Below are 26,187 nucleotides of genomic sequence, written 5' to 3' on the forward strand. Positions count from 1 at the left end.
GAATCTACTTCTTGTACATTCTTTACTGTGACATTGTATATGGTACTTACAGCATAGACAGTAGAAGGGAGACCTTGCTAATTGTACAATGACACTAGACTACAAACTATGGTCCAGACAATTTGGCTGTATGTAGACTGCAGACTGACCGATGATGTTAAAACACTCTCTCCATAAATAAGCCTGAGGTGACGTTGAAGCTGTGTAGACTTCCGACAGACAAATTGTTTAATTATGTAATGACTGATGGATGGTGGTCCAACCTCAAAGATTTTGTAAGGTGGGACTTGTCAGAAGGAAAAGACAAGACAAATACATGTATGCATGCAAACTCATTTTATTTGTGGCAAGCAAACTTGAGTACAATGTAATGATTGGTGCGGCAAAATCAATCCTAGAAATTTACGAACTTAAAACTCTGATTCTGGGATGAGTTGGTGGGCCTGTACACCAGATAGCATGCCTTTGGTACTAGAAATCTTTCTTCAGCACAAAGTATTTACTTCTCCATATGCAGGTATGATTCTTGGCCACGGTGATCTATTCAACTTGACTCATCCAGCTTCTCAGTGGTGCACTGGGCATGCGGGGCTGGTGTAATCAAGTTTTCTAAAAATTTTGTCTTATTCTTTCTACATCATGAACACTAGTTAGATTGTGTATATTCTATTCAAATTTGCTGGTTAAAATCTTAAGAAATCTAGATTTGAGATATATCTTTGTGAACTAATTTTCATTCTCATCTTTTGATAGTTTTACATCATGGTTTTTAGGAATGGTGTTCATGTACCAAGTTCAATGCTTCAATGGAGTGTTACTGTTGCTTTTGAAACTCAAATTATAATTTCCTTAAGATCCAAGACTTACATTCACAATTAGATATAAGAGCTAAAAAGCAGCACACTGTGAACAACAGCATCATGACAAATATATCTGTATGAATCTCAGTACCATGTGCAGCTGCTTGACATCAGCATGATTTAAGGTTATTTGAAAAGCAAGGGAAATATCGCCAAAGAATTACTGTATGGTCAAGATGTGCCATTACAGCAATGATTTATATTTGCATTTACTACAATACATGTATTTATCTACAATCCATCTTTGCAGAAACCAAATCCATCTTCATCTACCTTACAATGAATACAGAACAACATGGTATACTTCAGGGTGTTCTTCTCTCATCATCATTGACATGGTCTCTTTTTGTTGAAGTCTGCATCTTTGAGTTTTGTAAATTTTGCCTTACCACACTCCTTGAGTGTGTTGTTGAGCAATAAAGTAAAGTAAAGAAAGTAAAGTTTAACCCTTGGTTAGGCACGGAGAGATTTTGCACTGTTGGAGTAATTTCTTGTAGGAATAGCAGTGAACAAATAGAATGAAATCAAATCAAGTGATGATTAGAAATCGTCAAGAGCTGCAACGGGTACTTAGGATCCAGACTTTGATCCTAGTGATCATAGTCTGGGGTTGGAAACATGCCATACACGTTGTCATTTTTGTAGTCAGGCGGCGGTACTGGTTGTTGATGCCGGTAGTCTGGAACATGTGGGAGCTGTGAGGGTTGTACATCAGTCATGGCAGTCTCCTGATGAAAAGAAATCAAGAAGTTAGTTCATTAGTTTTTTTCCTGACTGCTCATTTACAAAACAAATTAAACTAGTTAGCCTCTCAAGTCAAGAAGGACTTGTCTGAAGAACTTGAGTAAAAACAAAAGTTCGGGGGGCGGCGCCTCCTTCCAGACCCTCTGGAACAAGATATGATTTATACAATACACTCAGGACTATCAGTACACTTTATTTTTTCACCTGTTGAACAAGTCTCCACTCATGCTTTAGGAGACACACATATTTTCATAAGCAAGACCATTATGTAATGGTTACAAAATGGTTTCCATGTCAATCTGTCAGGCTGTGCATGATTGCATGCATATAACCTTAAAAGACCGTTCCACTATGATGAGATGGACTTTCTCTAGACACTTTATACTTGAATTAACCTTTCACTTTTGGATTACCACTGAATGGTCACTTGGCAATCTCAACATGTGGCTTTCAGTAACTACCAAGTTCAGTCAATTATGGGCATGACCTTTAGCATCCCAGTATGCCAATCACTTTAGGTCACAGCAAGGCCTTCAGAGTATTAAAGCCTGCATGACCTAGTACAATCATTTTTTACTGCAATCTTTTTTAATTTTCTAAGGGTGGGGATTAAGCAGAGCTGTTTTGACTGTTGCCTTTGCTAGATGACTAGGTGCCATACGTTGTGAGTTTGAATCTGATTGACAGTTTACTGAATTACTTACCTCTTCTTTATTGAAGTCTTCAAACTTCATGTCACCAAAGTCAGCGGCACCAGTTGCTACATAGACAGGATTTTGGTATGTGTTCATCTCACGTGTAGTCATGTCTGGTTTACCTGCAGAAAACCATAACGATCCTGGCCTGGGAAAATGCATTCCACCATCTTCTTCTGTGCCCCTGTTTCAGGGAAAAGAGCAAAGAACAGTCTCTTTTCAGTGATAATTCCAACTTGATAAGTCATGAAAGATTCTGAAAACAATCACTTACAAAAAAACCTATAGGGCAGAACTGAATCCTGTAGGACGTCAGTAGGGTACCAGTAGGGCAAGGCTTGCCCTATAGGGCAACCCTATCCATGCCTATCCATGCCCTATAGGGCAATATCATACCCAGTAGGACACTTACCAATGCCCTATAGGGCAATATTATACTCTGTAGGGCACTTACCTATGTCCTATAGGGCACTTTTATTCCCTATAGGGCATTTATCCATGCCCTATAGGGCAATATTATACCCTGTAGGGCACTTACCCATGCCCTATAGGGCACTTTTATTCCCTATAGGGCATTTACCCATGCCCTATAGGGCAATATTATACCCTATAGGGCACTTACCCATGCCCTATAGGGCACTTTTATTCCCTATAGGGCATTTACCCATGCCCTATAGGCATTTACCCATGCCCTATAGGGCCCCTAAACATACCGTATGGAAGACAATGTTTTGCCGTGTTGGCCACTGGAACATGTTGCATGCAGCAGTATTTTACACAATGATTCTGAAAACAATATGGTTTGGACTGTAGCATCATTTAGCATCTAATTCTTTGAAGTGAGACCATATAACCTTTACGCATACAAAATATATTGAGTATTGTCTAGCATAAAAATCAGAAGATAATAACTCATTATCAATGGAGGATATTCATGAATCATGGACCATGCAGTCAACGCATGATCATACGTTAATCCCGCCTTATTTCCCTCGATGTATGTTCAACTTTGCTACAGAAGCTTTCAGTGAAAAGCTTACCTCATATTTGGTACTGACCTATCTGATGAAGGTGAAACTTTCCCAGACTTCTTATTCTGCTTTCCTTTCTTCTTTGTGGTGTACACTTTCAATGCAATGACAACAATGATGCATATTGCTGAGGCAAGGCCCAGAGAAATTCCAACAATTTCAGCTGTGGTCCATCCCTGGGCACAGGGCCATTTGGCATTGGTGCACAAACAATTGTATCCATTGATCTGTGCATTGAATAAAACAGTAGAATTCATTAATGTAGGTAGACCATAATTGAAGGGGCAAAGTCACTCTATTTTGACCTCTTTCTTCTACATCAAGATACTTGCATAAAGTCAGAGTACAAAATGACAACTATACATAACTGCAAAAGTGTCAAGAATTACCCCTTTGCTGAATACACACATGATTTTCTTGTGACCCTCTAGGACAAGATGGATTTTCCTTTTTGCCTTACGACTTGCTTTGCTTTCCTAGAACTAATATACATTGCCAAAATGTAAGGGAAAGCTGCTGTCTTTATCCCCATAAAACGCACAGCCAATTAAGATTTCATTACAAAAGCTTGCATGACGTCCAAAATTTACATAACAGTGTATCTGCAGCCATGTACGGTGAGTGTTTTACATATGAAAGTTTGAACTTGAGTTTTGGTACAGACCCTAAAATTTTTCATTGAATGCTTAATCTTGTCTGTCTGCAAGCAGAGTTGAGGTTGTGTACAGTTGACCGTTACTTCAGCATACTTCAACAAGTCAAACAACACAAACTTCTTTTCATATCATACAATATTCATGAAAAAGCTCAAAAAAGTGAGACTTTTCCCTTCATTTGGTATATACTGATGACTGGATACTGCCGATTAGAACTACAGAGTGTGTATATTTTCCATGCTGAAGTTATGTTCAAGAGTGTCAAAAACCTTCAAATTGGTTAGATTCTTGAAACGCATCCACAAATATGCAGTGTCTGAATCTACTTCTGAACTTGGAAACTAAAAACTTAAAACATAGGGCCAAAGTCCCTGAAGCTACTATAGACATGGATACAAAATTAAGTATTTCCTGACTGTATGAAATTATCTCACTAAGGTCATCCTAAGGACTTGTAAACCAAATATTAAAGCTGTCTGACCAGCGGTTTTGAAAAAAACAAGCGACTCAACAGTCGACAGAGCTCTGCTGTGTTATGTGACACATGTATTGATAAATAAGGTGGATATCTTTGATAGCTCATTTCAGGATCGCCTGACCAAAAATGGAAAAAAAAAATTCCGTAAAACTACAGACTTGCATATTTCATCACAATTTTAACAAATCTAAGTTGGGTTATCCCTAGGGACCTGTATACCAATAACAAAGCTGTCTGACCAGTGGTTATGAAGAAGAAGATTTTTTATCAAAAATGCCTTTTTTGGCGCTAATTTGCATATTTTCAACAATGACAACAAATTAAAAAAAATGTTTCTCAAAATCATATATCTTATCCACACAACATATATCAAATCAGTAAGTACTACAGTTCTAAAGATATTTGAGTGGACGGACGCCTCACAAACGGACATACATACATACATACATACATACATACATACATACATACGGTACATCCAGACAGACTGACGACGGACCCCGGACGGATACCCATCCCAATAGCTTCTATAGACTATATTAGTCTATAGTAGCTCATAAACGAGAGTTAATTACATTCTAATTAAAGTAAACAAGACTTGCTTAAATCAAGATTTACGTCATGAAAAAACAGCATATCTGTCAGGTTATAAAGAGTCTTAAGCTGCTTATCTTTATAAGTATTGTCATCCTATTAACCAAGCACATTTTAACTTTCAAATTAACATTGCAAGTAAGTTCTGTTGAATAAGTTGAGCCTGTAGGTACTCAGAGAAAGCACACTGAAGAGACAAATGTTTGAAACTTAAGAAGTTCAAGGTCATCAAAAGCATTATAAGGAATCATGTAACACTTTCATTGTACTGTTTACACAGATTGCATAACTGCTATAAATAGCACATGAGGAATCTTACAGCCCAGCTTTACCATAAAAACCCTATTACTTTGACCACTCTTTTAATTGACCACTCTATTTTTTCCTCAAAAAGTAATTTTATTTTATCCTTACCAAGTCAACCATAAATGGAAATTAGAACTTTCTCTATCTCTATTTATTTTACCACCCTATCATGACAAACTATTAGATAACATACAAGGCACAATAAATGAGGGTTCAGAATATGTCAAAAAAAAAATAATCGCAATCATACCAATCCATAATCCAATAACACTAGGTCAAAATTTGTAAGACAATAGTTGTAAACATAGACACAAAACAGCACAGAACAGACAGTAAATAGACGGTACAAACAAAGTCAAATTCATGAAAGAAAGATATCAAAGTTGGGATTCAGGAAAGTTGCCTTTACGTGTTTTGATCCTCCAAGATGGTAAGCATTTCACTATGAACTGTCAAAAAAAGTTGAACTTTCTGATAATTCCACACTAAAATTATTTTGACTGTGATGATTTCCTAATTAATTCAATTATTTTAAATCATATGAATTATTTTTTTCTGGTTGAACTGATAGGGTTTATACAGTATAAAAATTACATACAATGTAAGTCAAATTTTGACCAAAAATGACAAAAAAATTCCTTAAAAATACAGATTTGCATATTTCATCACAATTTTAACAAATCTAAGTTGGGTTATCCCTAGGTACCTGTCTACCAAATAACAAAGCTGTCTTACTAGCGGTTATGAAGAAGAAGATTTTTTACCGAAAACGCCTTTTTTGGCATTAATTTGCCTATTTTCAACAATATCAAAAAATTAAAAAAAATAGTTTCTCAAAATCATATTTTTCATCTACACGAAATATCAAATCAGTAAGTACTGTGGTTCTCAAGATATTTGAGTGGACGGACGCCTCACAAACGGACATACACACATACATACATACATACATACATACATACATACATACAGACTGACGACGGACGCCGGACGGATACCCATCCCAATAGCTTCTATAGACTATAGTCTATAGTAGCTAAAAAAAAGTTTTGCTGGTACGATGAATATTTTGAACTGTAAAAGCTGTCATTCATGTCTTTCATATTCTATACCACCTTCCTAACCAAAATTCTGAACTATTTTGATTCACAAACAATAAACTGAGGAAGTTGTCAGCAGTTTAAAATTCATGCAACACAATGTATACCATCTGGTAATTGATAAGCAATATATAGATTAGCTGGGCACGTATATTGGGGAACAACAGGAGTGGTACAAGGTATCCTGTCCATCATGACTGAGGGTTGATAGATACCGCAAAGAAAAAACACCAACGTGGCAAATTTACAAGACATGCAATGGCACTTCTAGCGAATGGGCACCTGAACAAAATTTACTGAGTGATGTAGATGGTATCATTTTACAACAAGGGATGAGTGTTTGTGAGAAAGACAGCCAGACATTTGGTCAAATATGCTCACTTGCATTAGCAGGAGGTTAACTGCTGTCCATATCAGGTTCTTTTCATAACTGCATGAATGCCCCTCCAAATGCTTCCTAAAAGGCATTTTGCTTCAGCAGTAAATAATTAACATTTGTGATTGAAATAAAACTAATGAACTGGTAAATTGCATTTGCAACTGACCAATAAACACTTTGGAAATCAAACAATATGACATCTAACATCTTGGTAGTTAATAATTTACATGACCTGTTTGCCGAAGTTCTCCTAGTTCTCCTGAGTAATCCCCTACACTTACCTGATCGATACAGGTATAGTTGCTTGGACATGGGTTAGAGGAACACTCATCGAAATCAATGTCACAATGTTCACCAACAAATCCGGCTGTACAGTTACAGCTATAACCACCTTGATGAAATCCTTGACTGCGAACACTGCCCTCACAGTCTGGATCTGACTCTGGCCCAATGCAGTAACCATTGATACACTTGTTCTCCATGATATGAATGGTAACAACCAAAATTTCAGATCTGGCACCGACTTGGTCTTCTGCGACAATCTTGAATTCATCGTCCCCAAAGTAGAATTCATTTGGAACATATCTGATGTGGCTGACTACCCAGCTTTGCCGGCTGATTTCATATGGATTGGTCATATTGCAGGGAAATATTATTTCTGAATCAGATTCCGGAGGCCAATCGGTCACGGTGTCCTGTTTGTCCTTTGAACAATCAGGCATCTTGAAAGTGACGTCTTGCTGTTGTTCAGCAATTTCCAACTGGCCTTTTGTAGGATTCTCAAATAACAAGGTCAAGGTGTCCTCTGTGTCGACGTCATAAGCACCAACCATTGCAATGATTGGGGCATAGTCTTGGTTCTGTTTATGTCTTTGTTCCTGAGTTAACGCCAACTCATAACTGTCATCCTTGACGAGATTCCATCCATCAACTTCAAAGAAAACTTCTGGATGATCATTCTGTGGACGGATGACAATTGTCAGAACACCATCTGTGGATAACGAGGGAATTCCATCACCCCTGATCTCAAATGCAATGAAATAGAATTTATCTTCCCCATAGCAGTCAGGACAAGGTCTGTAGGTGAATGTGCCATCCAATTCCAATGTCGCAGATCCTAACTGGGGATCCGGCAGGGATGTGTTGTCCGCTTCACGGAAACCTATTTGATCACCTTCGTTATCTGAAGCTCTTATTTGGAAATGAAGGGTTCCACCGTCCTCATTCATGTACACTGTGTCATCAGATATAATCTGGGGCGGTGTGTTCTGGATTTGATTGTCAACTGCTGCAAGACTGAACGCTGTAGGCCCTGTAAACACTCCCCGGTCTGGAGTTGCCCGTCTTCCATTGGGAGAAACTTTGGCCAGGTCTGGCAAGATGGAAGTAGAACACACCTGAAACAAAAGCAAAAAAGCAATAACTATACAAACATCAAAAGAAGAGATATTTTACATTGGGAAATATAGTTTGTACTCCTGAAAGAAAGGCCATTCAGGGACATTAGAAAAGTTAAAGGAAATACGAACAACAATATATTCAAAATAGGAAAATGGTCATCCTGCCCAGACAAAGATAGTTCATCAGTATTTGGTCACAAATAATTATAAAAGAAGTATGTTGACCAGACAGTTAAGCAGATAACATTACAATGAATAATGGTAACAATTCTAAAGAGAAAGAAAGTACAAACGATGAAAAGAAGAAATAATCCAATGTAAACAAACAAAAGTGTTCAGACACATCTGATAAAAAGGCCAGAAGCTGTAACTTTTCTTACCTGCACAGTAAGAGTAGCTGCTTCAAGGTCATAATTGTATTGGTCATAAGTGTCTTCACATGAATGACTGGAATCGTGCCACTCACCCAACTCTGAAAAGTAATAATAAGTTGACCAGATTAATGAGCCCTACCATCATGCTTTGCTTTGTCTACCGATAAGGACCATTTGTTTCAAAAGTGCCAGTTTCATTTGGCTTGGGAAACATCCACAATGCAGGTCATACAGCCCTTATTCTGCTTCAAGTTAATCAAAAGAATTCTGCCTTTCGAGTGTGTATGTCAAGTTCTTTACATGGCAACATTACCGAAATCTGTGACGTTAACACAAATTTTTGCTGCATACTTTAGAACAAACCTACCAGTATACTTAAGACACCAGCATGGAACATAAAGTTTGATTATTTAATTGCACACTGTGAAGATCATTTAGTCAGAAGAAAAGGCTTTCACATTTTATGCCTGATAAGTACTGTTTTAAAAAACATATTAAAAATTTTTCTTGATTATATGTGTGACTTTAAGGTAGATCCTTACTTTCTTTCTTTCATTTGATTGACATGAACCTTGTGTATGTATAGTGTTTGATTTTGCCGAAAAAGTTGCTACTTTTCCCAGTACCTGAAGTTAGACTTTTAATCTTTCCAGTGAGGCTTACCATCTAAGCCATATTGCTAAACTGGTCTACTTCCATACCTGGATTCCAATAGAGCAGTCTTGGTAAAGCATCAGCTGCATAGTCAGACATATTGAAAGCTGCAGTTATGGTGATTTTCCCACTTATGACCGCCTCTCTGTTCAGAGATGTCAGGTAGAAATTGGAATCCAGAAACTTGTGTATCCTGGAAGTAAAGAGTTATGGAATCAGTCATGACATCTGGAAGATGCCATTTAATGCCATTTCATATCAACCTTGACATGAAAACAGCACTGTTTGCAGTTACAGGTTTGTTACTTAATGTAACTGCAAAATGGTTGTAAAATGCTTGTGTTGCATGCTAACTCTTGAGATTTAGAAGCTTTCATCTTTCTAGGACCCTGGCATTGCATAATGCAGTGATTTTTAGATTCAATATAAAAGGTATTACAGACTTACAGAAATTTACATTTCTATCAATGGACTACATGAATTTTTCTTTTAAAAGGCTCTGGATAAAGTATTTTGTAATTTACTTTTAGAAGTATGAGGCTCAACACTGAAAGATTTTACCTTTTGCCCAAAATTTCTTCAAGGAAACTTTCAACCGTTCTCTTTCAAAATCAAGAATTAAAATCAGAGGTCACCTTTTCAATTATGGTACTACAGACACAAATAACTTTAAATTTACCAATATTTGAAATTTAAAATGGTCACAATGCCTGTGTTAACTCTATAAGAAAAAATTAAATTTTCGATTGAAACAAAAATAAGATTGTGAAAGTTTACTGAGCTTCAGAAATGAGCCCACAGAAGCAACAGATCAGAAAAGTATTTTAAAATTTGAGTCTGAAATATCTGTCCCAATGGCTCATCCTAACTTTAAAAGGAAGTACTACACTCTCTTGAAGTAAAAGATATATCTACCAGAAGGCCACATCAGTTTATTTTGGTTATATACAAGATTATATACAAGATTATATTAAAAACATACAATTATAGAATAAAGAGATTACCTGTGTCTAAGTATCCTGCTTGTTAAATGAGATGTGTATTTCAGATTGACAACAAATGGTTTGAACTCTACTGTGGCATCTGATGTGTACTCCTCTTCCAAATCTTCATCTGACAACATGCCAGCAGCTAATGCAGTGCCCTCAGCTTGACCTGCAATTCAAAAGTCACCATAAATTCTACTGATCCGCTTACTTGTTTATGGACCTCCATATTATTTAGCAATGAAATCAAATTCTCAGCCATTCAGATAGCAGAGATTTGATTGGCTTCAGACAAATTTTGATAAAATTTCTCAACACTGCTTTTATTCAGATTGTCTAAAATTACAAGTAAATAAAATTTCTGTATTTGAATAAATTGTACAGTGCTATCAAAGAGACATAATGAATATGTCTGCCTGTTAGGACAAATACCTGAGGTTGTTTCTATGACAACAGATGCTTTGTTCTGTTCTTCATGTACATCATCTTTGAACAATTCAACTTTTAGTTTGTCCCGACCACCAGTGAGCTCTGTGCTTGCGATTTTATCATTGTCACCTGCAAGTAAAAAGTAATGAATTTGATATGTGCTTACATAAATGCAGATTGAGACCTCTGTTTATGGTGTTGTTGCAGGAAAAGTAGTACTGGTGAATTTTTAGTGCTGATGGGTAAGTTAAACAGTTCAGACAAGATGTTAACAGGTAATGCTTCAGTTGAGCAATTACTATCTATTTTCAGAAACTAATTTTTGGTTTCCAGTTCTTGACTAAGATAAATAAGTCATTGACAATGACATAGTCCCCACTTGTAATAGGAGTATTAGTCTTGATGGGGCAGGGAAATGTGGTCATTAAGAAGTATCCCTGGAGTGTATATGTTGAGATCTATGGGCACATAGGTCTATGTCGTTGTTCCCAATTTGAAACACATGAGGCATGTCTAAGTTATGGTTCTAAATCGGGAAAAAAGATCACACCTCTAGCTGTATTGGCCAGCCAAGAAATACAAATGCACATAATAATGAGGTACAAGATGTGACATCTTAAGGTCTAATATCCTATCAGAATTGGAGGGTATAGAACTTGTGGTTACTGAGTTATGCATATATATGTATAATCAAGGTCAAAGGTCATAAGGTCACGTGACATTTTGAAAAAAATTGTATTGCAAATTAATCCCTATATGCCAAAAATCAGACCGCTAGCTCTATTCGCTTGCCTAGAATTAGATGTGTGCATAATTAATGAGGTAAAGCATGTGTTGTCATAAGGTCTCCCACCCTACTAAATATAAAGGACATAGCACTTGTGGTTATGTATTTATCGACATAAATGTATATTTCCGGTCAAAGGTCATCGAGGTCACATGACATTTGGTCAAAAAATTTCTATCCTATAGTTATCCCTATATACCAAAAATCAGACATCAAGCTCTATGGGCTTGCTCAGAATTAGATATACGCATAATTAATGAGTTACAGTTTGAAGCATCATAAGGTCTCCCATCATACCATATATGAAGGGTGTACCACTTGTGGTTACTGAGTTATGGACAAATATGTATATTTGAGGTCAAAGGTCACCGAGGTCATGTGACATTTTGTCAAAAAAATTGTATTGCTAAGTTATCCCTATATACCAAAAATCAGACCTCTAGCTCTATTGACTTGCTCAAAATTAGATATGCACATAATTAATGAGGTACAATATGTGGCGTCATAAGCTGTCCCATCATACCATATATGAAGGGTGTAGCACTTGTGGTTAGGGACGGACCATTAGATCTTGGGAGGGGGGGGTGGTCAAAAACAGAAAAAAAAAATTTTCAGAGCAGAAAGTTAGGAAAAAAAAAATCTTCAAACTAGTTTGCAAAATAAAAAAAAAATAAATAAGAAGACAAAGGCGTAAAAAAAAAAATCTGCAAAAGTCTTTAAAATTTTGAATTTTTTTTAGATTTTACCGACAGAAAGCAACTTTCTGTATTTTTAGTACATCCACCCGGCACATTTTTAATTTTAATTTATACATTTAGAGTGACTGTATCCCTTATACTGGAAGTTGTGATTATCTTATCTTTTCAGGACTTTTGTATTCTGATCACTCAAAATTATGAAATTACAGAGCCTGTTTTCTACTTGTTTCCTGCGTACAAACCAAGCAGGTACACTAGGTAAAACATTGAAACTATGGTATGGTTGTCAAGACAGAAAGTTGTATTTGCCTTTTAAGATCAAGGTAAACAGATGCAGGCCACATCAGTTTCATTTTTTTCACAGCATTTTATTGCAATGATGAATGCAAGAATGGGTGAACAAGTAGAAACACATCAATAATGATTAAACAACATATCAAGTCATTATGTATTATTTTGCTTTTAAAAAGGCATTTTCAATTCTTTTTTCTCAAAAAACAGCCTCAAAAAACAACAGCAACACAAATTTTAACATTCAACAATACACTACGTAGAATGCCATCTATTCAACAAATCCCAACACAAAAACACACAAAAGGGTTGAACTTTGAAAGTTTCTTGATAGCAAATACTGAATACTGCATGAATAATCGTTTTTGTGTAGCAAATTTCAAAGAAATTGGACAAGCCCTTTCAGAGAATACAGATTTTTTTGACCATGAATGGCATAAATTGCCCTAAAAAGACAAATATTGAAATTTCAACACATCTATACACATTCAATCAATTTGGACATGCTGCTACAGAGAAATAGATGTTTTGATCAAAAAAGGGCAACAATTGCTCTAAAAACACAAATATGCAAATTTAACTATATTATTTTAGCTTCTCAGCTTGTCAAAATCAATTGTAAATCATGAGATATGCATGATGTTTGGCGGGGTGAATGTAGGCATTTCACCACGCAGTAGAAAGGGAGCCAGGAAACCAAAATGGTCAATTTTCAAAACTATAGGAAGCTACTGAGGAGCAAGAAGACCATGTTTCAGAGGAAGACGTGTAATCCGAAAAAAATGCTCCCAAAGTGCCACCAAATAACACCATTTTTTCTCTATTTTTCAAAAGGTCCAACAGCAGGAGGGGGGACACCCCCTCCTGACCTCCCCCCGCAAAAATACTCCCCAAGTGCCACCAAATAACACCATTTTAATCTCCATTTTCAAAAGCTCCAACAGCAGGAGGGGACACCCCCTCCTGACCATCCCCCACAAAAATACTCCCCAAGTGCCACCAAATAACACCATTTTAATCTCTATTTTTCAAAAGCTCCAACGGCAGGAGGGGGACACCCCCTCCTGACCATCCCCCACAAAAATACTCCCCAAGTGCCACCAAATAACACCATTTTAATCTCTATTTTTCAAAAGCTCCAACGGCAGGAGGGGGACACCCCCTCCTGACCATCCCCCACAAAAATACTCCCCAAGTGCCACCAAATAACACCATTTTAATCTCTATTTTTCAAAAAGCTCCAACAGCAGCAGGGGACACCCCTCTCCTGACCTCCCCCCCCCCCCCCCCCCCCCCCTGACCGCTTGTGGTGCTTGGCACCACATCTTTGCCCTCTTTATCTTCAGACCACGACAAACTAAAAAAAAAATATAAATCTGAAAATTTACTCTGAAAAAAAAAATTTGCACAGCTAATCTCAATTGGAAAAAAAAAATTTCAGAAATTTACAATAGTAAAAAAAAATTTTTCACAATTTCATCGTGACCACCCCCCCTCCCAAGGTCTAATGGTCCATCCCTTACTGAGTTATGGACAAATATATATATCTGAGGTCAAAGGTCACCAAGATCACGTGACATTTTGTCAAAATATCTGAGATATTTGTGTGAACGGATGGACTCATGGACCGACATGACCCAATCTATTAGCCCCCTGGACTTCATCCGTGGGGACTAAAAACTGTGTCACTGCATCCTTTTTGCAATATGAATACGATGAGAAACTAAATTTTTATTTTTCTTGGCCTTATACATGGGAGTCTATGGACTGCCTTATACATGGGAGTCTATGGACTGCCTTATACATGGGAGTCTATTGAGACTCTTATACATGGAAGTCTATGGAGGTGAAAACTAAAAAGTCCTCTAACACGGCCAAATTTGATCGCATTGTGAAAAAGATCGACGTGCATCTGTATGGGGTAGGGTACTATCCTTGTGCAAAGTTTGAAAGAAATTGACCTTAGCATGTCTGAGATATCTGCGTGAACGGACGGACGGACGCACGGACGGACGGACTGACATGACCAAACCTATAAGTTCCCCCGGACGGTGTCCGTGGGGACTAATAATCCACTGTTTCAATGGAAGACATGTAACAGTAATAATCGTCTTTGTGAAGGCAAAAATATAAACTCCACATGTTATCTTCACTGTTATGGCTATGATGAATTATTATGAACTACTATGAATATGTTACTCACGTATGATGAGTGTCTGGATGACTTTATACGGGGTGCATTTGTGTCCTTTGTTGCAGGCTGTCACATGTGAATACAAAATCCTGAAAGAGAAGTCAATTGATTGTTAGTTGGTACTGGTCTTCAGTTTGAAGCTTGATATCTTCAACAAATGTCAATGGGATTATTCAGTGTTTATACACAGCGAAAATGGCCACTCATTTATTGATGAATATCTTTCCAATGTGGAAAAATACAGAAAATCTTGCACATTTGTGCATTAAGTATTAGACATGCGACATCTGGGTATAACAACAGCACTCGGACCACACCTTACTTACACTTGTAGCTATTAAGATATGCAAAGTTATATTGGTATGCTAAAACTTAAGTGAAATGGGTATCTATTGAATGATGTGAATTATTGACTTATATTCAAATTTTGATGAAGCTGAATAGCACAGGGCCCAATCTTCTTGCTGATACGGAACAAATGATTGAAGACAGGTGTAGACTTGATGTATATGCAGATACACAATGACCAAATATACATAATTGCCCTTGGATACCTTAAGGCTACTGGTCTACACAAAACAGTACTTTTAACAAAAATTGTGAATTTCCAAGTAACTGTGATTTCATGATCTTTAGGTTTTGTGACAAATATGTGTAAATCCCTACCTCCCTGGCTCCATGAGGAATTTATTGGTGTATATTTCCTCCTCTCCATTCTCGAGTCTCTCCTGATACTCTTCTTCATCCTGTGGTTTCAATGCTGACAAGTTAGCTGATGGAATATCATCAATGACCAGATATCCGTCTTTGACACCGGCAGACCCCGATGCATTGATTCCAACCAGCACATCAGCAATGACATCCTGAGGGCCATCATAGGATGAACTGACGCTGTAATCTATGGACAGATGTTACTGATTAGTTTAATTCGTGAATAAATTGATGTCATGGTAATTTTCAGAGCAAACAAAGGATGAGTTATATTTGTTCATTCAATGTATGAAAATTTGCATGACAAAGAGCACTTAGTCAAGAATTTGGTGAAAATGAAAATGACAAAGTTTCATAGAATATCTCAAATTTTTTTATTCATGTCAATAGACTACTGCCCATGTTCATCTGACACCATTTCACAGTGTTTGCTGTGTTTTGTTTTGTTGTGTTGTGCTTAATTACTCCTGTTTCAGACACAAACATTGAGAAAAGAACTGGTGTCAACTTTGAGCAATTAAGATATTTACCATTTTTTGGTACAGTAGTACCATGTTACCTATCATCAAACTATAGGAAATTTTCCCAGCCAGATGACACTGAGGTTAGGTGAACTTTTAAAACATTACACTCACAGAAAATGTTCATTATAAGAAACTTACAATATTGATCCACTAAATCATCTCCTTCAACTGCTTCCCACATCAATCCAACTGAAGTCTGATCGGAACACAGATCAACGCCCGATACACTGGCATCAACATTGACTCCATTACAGATGGATGAACTGCTCGAGTTGGATGTGTCTGGTGCCTTCAGCACAACAGTCACACCTATGAAGATGAAAAGACAATCAAGCTTGAGTACAGAATTATTCAAACAGAACTGACATTGATGAATATGAAAAAAGCATTTTTTCCCCTTAATTTTTGAATTTTATTAAAGAAGTAAAAATACAAACCTGATGATATTATTGTTGTTGACAGGCCAGCATTGTTGATTGCTTTTAAAGTAACAAAGTAGACCGTTCTGCCTTCCAGCGATAGACCATTTCTTGTTGCAGATGTCTGCAGACCCACTGATGTGAAATCTTGTATGTCAGTCCCATTTGGTGTGGTTCCTATTGCCCACAGATATTCTTTGATCTGGAATATAAAATTTCATGAGAGAAAAAAACTAGGCCTACATGCTGATGAATACATTTCCAAGTAGATACTCTTTAATGATTGTAATATTTGTATAATGATCTCATAGATTGCAGCAATAAATGATCAAACAAGAAAAAAAATTATAATTGTCACAGTACTTACCTGACTACCAATATCATAACCATCCCAGTTAACAGCAATGGTACTGTTGCTACTTTGAAATTCTGTGGGTTCTGTTTCTGACCAATCCACATCTACATGGTAGATATCTTCAATAATTGGAGGAGTGACATCAACCATCACACCATTGGATGACTTCACTGCTGACCTTCCAGACCCTTTATGGGAATTATTATAAACAGGATGTCATCTTACTGTACTTCAGTAGAATGTGAACTAAATACTTTCCTTCAGAGAATTACCATTATAGTACAGTAAGATGACATCTTGTTTTTAATAGAAATTCTATGAAGGAAAGTATTTAGTTCACATTCTACATACTTTTTACTCTATCTTTTACACATTCACTTAATGTCAGCAGGACAGATAAAATGTACAATGATCATGGGATCGAGTAATCAACATACAGTCCATGGTGGTAGTGATATGAACTGAGTTTGCTAACTCCACAAGATCAGATCTATAGATAGGGCCTGTTTTTGTGCTCAGTTTCTTTTAACACGATGTGAAAAATTCTGGATAAAAGGCATGAATATTTGTTGAAAGTATAATTTACTTGTTTTAGTAAACATTCACATTTATCTTTTCAAAATATTATAATAGGAATCAAACTTTGACCACGAAGCTTCCCAGACAATTTTTCCACTAGTTCAGTGACAATGTTTCTGCAATAGTCCTTTTTTTTATCACAATTCAATGCGGAGGACTATATCAAAATAATGACTTAGAAATGTCTTGATAAGTGTCAAGTTTCTTTTGGGGGAAAAAGTGTTCATGGAAACTTCAAGAGCACTCAATAGGGACTTTCAGATGATGTGTCATGACACCTAAAATTCAAAATCACGCGCTCAGCATACACGTGAAAAACTACACAAGTAATATGACATCAGATGTACACAAACCTGTGATGGCTTTGATAGTCAAGTAGTATGTGGCAGGCACAGTTGTGTTGACTCCATCTTCTTCCTCAATCCTCTCAGGTTGTAAGTCTAAATCATTGAGTTCAATGTGGTAGAGTGATGTCTTCGTATCAGAACAGCTTGTCTGGCAGTTGAACACGTCACATGGTTTGACACAAGGTACACATGGACCTGTATGATCAACCTGTATGAGGAGACAAAAGCCAATTTCAGAGCTGAAATGCACTGAAAATACAACTAGTTGACACACGCCCTTCCTGCGACAGCATTATATGTACTGAGTACTTTGATATAGTCTATTTATGATTTTCCTTTTTACCATGAACTGTGTATGGAACCAAGCCTTTTCAATAACAATACTACAAGAGTACGCTTCCCATGTGCTGTCTGTTAAGAAATATCTTCCCTTAAAGGTATACAGTCACCTGTAATCTAAATATGCCAATATATACAAAATGCCCATGTGAGGGCCCTTTTTTTAGAAAGCAGCCATCCACTTAAAATCTGTGATTGGTTAGATTTTCAATTTCCATGGTAATTGGCAAAATTGGAACAGGTGACAGTATACCTTTAAACAAGTCATCGTTGATGACACAGTCCCCACTTGTTAATAGGTACTTTGATTACAGGTCCTCAGAGAGGATAGAGTCCTCTTCATTAGGTCTGTGATAAAATACTTTTGAATAAATTCGCTTGATACATGTCTGAGTTGTAGTTCAGGACATGAAAAAATCGTAATAAAATGGGCACATGGTGGCCATATTGGATCGTATCACAAAACAAATCAATGTGCATATGTATGACTTAGGTCAATGTCCTTGTACCAACTTTGATTAAAATCGGTTGAGATATGCCTGAGTTATGGCTCTGTACATGAAAAAATCATAACAAAATGGCCGCACGGCGGCCATATTGGATCGTATCACCAAAAAATTGAAGTGCATATCTATGACATTGGTCAATGTCCTTGTATCAACTTTGAATAAAATCAGTTGAAACATGCCTGAGTTATTGCTCTGTACATGAAAAAATTGTAATAAAATGGCCGCCTGGCAGCCATATTGGATCGTATTACAAAACAAATCAATGTGCATCTGTATGACATATGAAGTAATCCTTGTACCAAGTTTGAATGAAATCGCTAAAGGCATCTCTGAGATATCTGCGTGAACGCACGGACGCATGGACGCACGCACACACACACGGACGCACACACGCACAGACATGACCAAACCTATAAGTCCCCAAGCAGACTAGTGCTTGGTGTTTCAATGGAACAATTTATGCATAAAGAAGCCTTCTGGAATGGGATTTCACCAATTGGAATTTTAATTATCTATAGGAAATGACATTTTGCGAGGGATCAACAACTGCATTTACATCAGACTCATCTAATCCATCTACATAGAACTGCTTCTATTAATAGATGAACAAATGAGAGTATGTAACACATATGTCATCTTACCTGTGTGAAAGGAACCACATCATCCAGCAACCTCTCTGAACCAACTCCTACAAGGAATGCCTCTATCGCATTGTCACCACCACGGAACGGATCACCATAGCGACAGAGATTATTGGCTGATGGTGGCAACCTGAGGAGGAGAGTGATAAAAATCTCACAAAAAGCTTGACCTTCAAAAGTTCAACCTTTTGTATAGAAACTTTCCTAATGCAAAGAGCTAAGAGTGCAAAGTAATATGATGCTTGTGTGACCTATCACAGATAAATTACAAAATGCAGCCATAGACTGAAGGATAGCTACTTGACAGGATTCACATTTTCCATTAGCCTTCCATTAAATGGTTGGAGTTGCGTGGAAATTTTTGAGGAGACACTGGCAGCAAGATTTGTTCTCTATGCGATGACTTGACTGATAAAATCCCTGAGAAAACAGTACTGGTGTTTTTGTCAAGTGCAGTATGCAGGTAAATGTTAGAGGAGTTCAAAGTTCATTTTACAAGGTGTCCTCATCACATTAATGCAGTCACAGGGGAACCTAGCAAAGCAGAAATATTGCAAAGCTTTCTGAAATGTGTACTGATGTTTCCAACCTCACAGAAATACGGTCCAAAAATATTGTGTAAACTATTATAAGATTGACACTGGCAAACCATGAATTATTCACTCTCTCCCTCTCAAACCCATGACAAAACACAATGCTTTAACCCCTTACCGGAGATATTTAAATGAAGCACTTGCTGTTTGTGGATTGAAAACATCTGTAATTTCTGGCACAAAGTCTAATCTATTCCAAACAGACATTACTAGCTGGGTAGATTCACTGAGATGATAGATATTGGAAATATATGCCACTGCTTTATCATCAATAAACAACTCCACTGTCCATTCATCCTGAAAATAAAGAAATTATGAATATACAGACATACAGTTTATAGAAAGCAAAAGTCTGATGGTACTCTGGCTCCTTACAGTTCAATTCAATATATTGTTGATCGAATTTGCACTCGCAACCTACGGCACCCAATATTTGCATCTACAAGTTTGTTAAAAATGAAAATATTACTAAGAAAATAAGAGGCAGACAAAAGGTTGATTTCAAAAAAATTGTAAGAGGTATGTTTTACAAAAATATACTAATAGTTATAACTGCAAAGGTAATTCCCAAAACATTAAAATGTGAAAGGGAAAGTGACTATTCCTAACAGTCATCTGGCCATGTTTTGATAATTTACTCTCTTGCCCACTAACTTTCCACTCACTCACCTCTTCTCCACCTATTTCACGCAAGGGAAATCCCTATGGGGCCCCTCTTCTGATCACAAAAGGTCCTAGTACTCTTCAAGTCAAAAAAGAGTCAAATTCACTACCTTGCCAACATTGCCTGATGCAAGAAAGAAACTATCTACCCACCTACCTGAAATTGCTTGCTGTACAGTAACCTTTTTCTTTCCAAAAATAGCTACATTGCCTGTTTCTGAAAAAACAAAATTGTGTAACTACATTTTTTGCCATATATGGCCTGTTAGTTGCTTACCTGTGAGCTCACTTCATCTATGGTAACTTGCAGAGTGTATGTATGCCAGGTTACTGACGGATCAAATGACAACTCCACAATCTCGTATTTTGGTTCAAATGTGTCATTTTCACGTCTGCTCCACAGAACAGCAAAGTGTTTGATTTCATTGTCAATGTCAACACCTGCAGACAAACAAAAGAACACTCAGTGGTTGTGCTGAGAATGCTGTGTTCATGAGTTGATGATTGCCCGCAAGTATCTAACAAACATCCTCTGCGTCAAACTCATGCAAACAAAACTCATGCAAGTCAGTGCATGTACATGTGAAAAACAAAGCATTAGGAGTCACTAAAAGTATGAAAAAGAACACTGTGAATACAACAGCAAAAGATGTAATCTTTGAAAGAAAATAATTCTTACCGTACTGTGATAGTAATGGTATTTTGAAAATTGACTGCGGCCATATGACGGGAGGAGTGGGCCATAATTGTGACCTTTTGAAGTGTAACCCTTTAATTGTTTTTCAAGCTGGTATAATTTCGTAAATGAATCACATTGGGAGTAAAGACTTCTACCATCAGGCTAAAGTGACATTCAAGGAGCACGTAGCATGGAAGTTAATGCTTATGGACCATCTCACCATACCTGAATGAAGTTGAAGACCCAATGAGTTGAAGGCATACATCTTCATAGTTTCATCACCAGTGTAAGTTTTGCCAGGGAGTTCGTCTTCTATAACCTTGCCACGGTCCCTTGTGGTGGTCTCTGGTCCAGTTGGTGGGATATTTGTTGTCTGGGATGTCTTCATGAAATACTCTGTGCAGTTACAATCACATTCTGGGCAAGAAGGAAGAAATCAAACACAATATGCAACGAAATGAACTTGTAGAACACTTCTCTGAAACTTAACATATTTTATGAACAGAAAGATCAAATTTTAGTAATTGAAAAAGCTTGGATGATTTGTATTTTAATAGAGCATAAAAAGAAGACATATCCTCTTTTGATTGGCAAACCAATGCAAATTTTGAAAAGCCATATTCCTTTTTTATTGAATTACCTTCTGGCATTGTGACTGTTATTGACTCTGTGCCAGTAATTTCAGTTGCAGCTGTAGCCAACAAGTTTCCACTGTTCCCTGTTGATGTTTCACTCTGTACTGTACAACAGCTACATGTCTCTCTTTCTATCACACTGTCTTCCCAGGTTTTCTCTCCAAGCGGTGCTTCAAAATCACCGACAACTCCAGCTGGACCATCCCACATCACCAAACTTGTGACTGCGTGAACATCACTACCAGCAGCAAGTATTTCAACCTGTTTTGAAAAATTTATAGGGTTAATGAAAACTCTGCATCACTGAATCACAGCCATTACATATTACTAGGTTTTGTTTCATTTTCTTGCTATTTTTAACCTGACATGCCATTCCTTGACAGCAGAAAGGAAATCATGGATGAAACTGGAACAATCTATGGATTATTTATTGTCCTGCTTTAATATTTGTTATCGGATATTTCAAATCAGTGACGTTGATTATTTTCAGTGCAGTTCATAATGAGGTAAACTGATATGTGCTTTTCAATGATAAGTGCGACAATAATTGACAAAGGTCATCATACCTGATATTTTCCACCTTCAGTAATGTCTGGCTCTGTGTAGTAATAGGCACCAGAGTTCATTCTTTCTTCTTTCACATCTCTTGTCATGGTTATTGTCAGACCATCTTCTGAAGAATGAGTCACCTTTTTACAAGGAAAGATCACACAAAAGACATGATCCCATCTTTCAAATGACCAGAAGACTTACCACATTTGCCAATTTTATGCAGCTAACAAACCTAGACATTATGACTTCAGTGTTCTTTTTGAACTTATTTTAAATTGATATCAGCAGTATCAAAATGCAGACTCATTCAAAGTAACATAAAATGCCTGGAAAACTGTTTTACCTTATCTGAAGCAAACTGAATCCTTTGCTCTGATTGGATGGACCACATGCCTTTGTCAACAACTGTTGACCAATCAGAACCACTAGGTTCCTCACCTGTCAAGAATGCTCTTCTTGGACATGCTTCAACATCTGGGTTTGGCAGGTGAATAAAAACACCTGGCAAGAAAAAGCAAAATATCTGCCTAAAAATTGATCTTGTTTCTTGATTTAACAGAGAATCATTATTTCAAAGAAGCTATGCATAAGATTTATTGATAGGTTTTCACAGAACCACATATCTTCATAAATTTTTCTTTCTACAGAGTGACTTTCTCTGAATGGAAATCATACCTTGCATTGAAGACGTAGAACTCTGATACATTCTATCAGTTTTGTAGTTGTCACCATCTTTGACACTGCCACTGACAGGGTCCATTAAATCTACCAATACTGGTGGTGACACCGTGGTTACTGACAAGTCAGCATTGTTGGTCACCTTCAGATGTACATAGTATGGAACATCAACCTGAAACACAAAGATAACACTCGTTGGTCTGGTAAGTAACATTGTGAGAACTTACTCTGGAGTGTTAGTTTGACACCACACATTTAAATGATCAAATTTATGCAAAAGAAAATAATTTCTCAGAAATATTACTTGACTGAGGCAGTTTTTTGGGACTTGCGAAACTTCCATCTTGTTAAAATACTATGTCTTATGAAACGATGAAGTAAGAGGTAATCATGCTTACCTTCAGCTCTAAATCCAACAATGTGTAGTCAGTATCGTTGGCAAAAACTTGAATGAAATCTTGGACCTGATTAACGTCAGAGCCATCCTGACATGAACTTCCTTCATACAGCGCAATGTCATAGTGTTTGATACCACTGACGTCATCATGGTAACCATGCCAGGAAACCGGTAATTCATCTGTCTTGTCAGTGTACATTAAACCCTGCATTGTGCAATACAGGTATTGCATGAAAATAAGACGTATATAACTTTATTCATGTCATGCATACAAATTCATAAACAATATAAGGTAAAAGAAACAGCTAGAGGACTTTACTCAAACTGGGTAGTGAAAAGTTGCATTAGCTATTTACTGATTGGAAATTTTTTTTCATGGTATGTGTAATCAAATTTAACAATAACATATGAGAATTATGGGTATTTGTACTTGAATTTCAAATAAATTGACTCTGACTTAGATGAAGACGGAAATCTACTCTCATTGAAGAGCTCTTTCCTTGATTGAATTTTTCTCCATGAATTTTGAATTGAAAAGAACAATGTTTCTTCCAGTATAGTCGACATATCACACAGGCACACATCTCACTTACAGTGTTCAAAAAGGCACCAATTTGTAAAACTCCCTCCTCTGGTGGAGTTGTGTCCACGGTGACGGATGCGGTTGTCAAGGAGCATTCAGCTGCCTCATCTGTTGCCATGACAACCACTTTGTAGGTATGCCCATCTTCAAGGTCAAGTTTATCGGCAATGACCATGGTATCTTTCTTTAGATTGGTCAATTCATGCTTGTCAAACAGGTGTGAATATTCAGGATTGCCCTTGACAGTTACGTCTTGATTGAAATTTTGCTAAAAACAAAAATAAAAATATTTAAATCAAAAACATAACCAGCACAGCTCCTGATACATAAATAAAATATAATGATCTACCAATAAATTCAAATCTGATGAAAAAACTACTTAATTTGTTGCATATCTTGTATGAAACACGAACATAGAAATAACTTACGATTCCTGTATATCTATGGGATAAGCGTTGGCGTAAGAAATATTGACAATGAGTTGATGAGATAAAATGGCATGACGGAATATGCTGAGTGTAGTGTGTGGAACTGAGTTGTTCGTGTACACGTAATTGACTTATACACCATGACTGACTTAAGCAGTAACAAAGTCATGTGACATTAGCTGCAAAACTTACCAACTGACTGCATGTCAGTGTGTTTAGGTTGTGTTCTTGAGTTCCAAGGCCCCACTGATAAAACATGACCGGCATGGTGAACTCAAATCCTGTCCACGAAATCGTCATTTTACTGGTTGAGGAGACGTATCTAGATGACAGAGAACAAACCATTATGCCCAAAGTATCATTTCACAGATATCATTTAATTTACAATATATAAATTTTATGTGCCAGTTAACATATTGTTTTCCAAAATCATAACTAATCATCTGTTCCTTTGTGAACATTTTAGGTTTATCATCAATTTTCCAGGAAATTAATTTTCCAGGACTTGCAATGGAGGCTTTAAAATTCATGGACTGTACAGCACCTTTCAGGAGTGTATGGACCCTGTATCTGGTACAGTTATTCTGGTTACCAGTCCTGTCATAATTGATATATTGTCTGATCTACTGAATTTATTATGCTTTTACTATTTCTATACTCCCGGGTAAAACTCAATTTATCCTCTATCAATACTAACCTGGGCACTGTTATTTCACCCAATGCCACAGCTTTTCCACCATATCCAACTTGAATTCCATTGGAGCTCTGTTCCACCATGGCAGTGGACACACTGTAGGCTTTCACTGTTATATAGTAAGTCACTGATCTTGGAGTAAGAAGTAAATCAGTGAATGTGTGTGATTTGTTCAGACCAACATCAACAAATGGATGTATGTCAGTACGTGTTGTAGGATATCTTCTGTCAGTTCCTGCGGCTACTTCATAGTGAGATATCACTTGCTGTTCTCGGTTTCTTGTATCACCTGGAAATTTTGAAAGAGATTTTTGTGAGAAATTTTGGGGAATTAGAATTTTTTATGGACAGGTTTCATTCATTAACTTTTGATTAGAAACATAAAAATTGTAAAAAATTCGAGTAAACTATTGCTACCATACTCAACTTAAGATTATCTACTTTTTGAAAATATAAAGTATAGGGGTTTTTAAAGTCATCTTTTATAAGAAATATTACTTTGAAACGTGTTTAGGTTAAGTGCAATGCCATCTTAAGATGAGGTTAACTTTTTTAGGGTATATTTCGCCCGATAGCAGTTATACTCTTTGTACAACTTGCCAACAACCATTTTACTTCACAAAACAACCATAGTTTAATGATACACATCAAATATTGTAGTAATTTGAAACAACACAGCTCAGATCCTAAACTTCATTTGTTACAGATGGCTTTGAATACCAATGACAATAGTATAAGGAATTTTATTTCAGCGAGAGGTGGTTAATTTTAACCTGGAGTGAGGCCTTCAAATCCAAATCCATCCCAATTGGCTGACAGCATGGTCACAGATGGCTGGTAGTTGATGTCAAAGCCAGTCACATCACCGTCTCTAACATGTCCAGGAAGTAATGGCTCCAACTTGATAGATATACCATCTGATCTCAGAGATGTGGAGTAACCGAGGAGATTGGTTGCCCGGACAACCAAATAGTAAGTTTGTCCATCGCTGAGACTTAATTCATCATTCATTCCATATGTTTGAACTGGAAAGAAGAACAAGTTTGATTGGAAAGAAGTTCTACAAAAATTTAAATGATAACATTCTCACAACATGCTGGACCAACTCTTACAGATTATCAAAATTATAGAAACGTTTTTATGACAAACTCATGTTTTGTGGTATGTGTGATATCTTCATGTACTGACATAAATCAGTACTTAAT

At 36.9% G+C, this 26,187-nt stretch overlaps 1 protein-coding gene across 1 annotated transcript; it reads right to left on the minus strand.

Moving 5' to 3' along the window:
* Window positions 1-319: 319 nt before the first annotated feature.
* On the minus strand, window positions 320-26,001 carry LOC139145371 (uncharacterized). Its single transcript, XM_070716494.1, has 27 exons — window positions 25,756-26,001; window positions 24,986-25,271; window positions 24,481-24,610; window positions 23,871-24,128; window positions 23,279-23,482; window positions 22,878-23,052; window positions 22,546-22,703; window positions 22,217-22,339; window positions 21,656-21,911; window positions 21,241-21,432; window positions 20,614-20,777; window positions 19,792-19,970; window positions 19,081-19,210; window positions 17,598-17,799; window positions 16,678-16,853; window positions 16,329-16,512; window positions 16,030-16,200; window positions 15,323-15,554; window positions 14,666-14,745; window positions 10,690-10,815; window positions 10,276-10,426; window positions 9,319-9,464; window positions 8,624-8,715; window positions 7,125-8,240; window positions 3,340-3,557; window positions 2,309-2,483; window positions 320-1,588 (listed from the first exon to the last, which is right to left on the minus strand). The coding sequence occupies exons 1-27, from the start codon at window positions 25,991-25,993 to the stop codon at window positions 1,451-1,453; spliced, it is 5,700 nt and encodes a 1,899-aa protein (XP_070572595.1). The 5' UTR covers window positions 25,994-26,001; the 3' UTR covers window positions 320-1,450.
* Between the last annotated feature and the right edge of the window lie 186 nt (window positions 26,002-26,187).

This window comes from Ptychodera flava, chromosome 12 (genome assembly GCF_041260155.1).
Source record: "Ptychodera flava strain L36383 chromosome 12, AS_Pfla_20210202, whole genome shotgun sequence".
NCBI classification, from domain to species: Eukaryota; Metazoa; Hemichordata; class Enteropneusta; family Ptychoderidae; genus Ptychodera; species Ptychodera flava.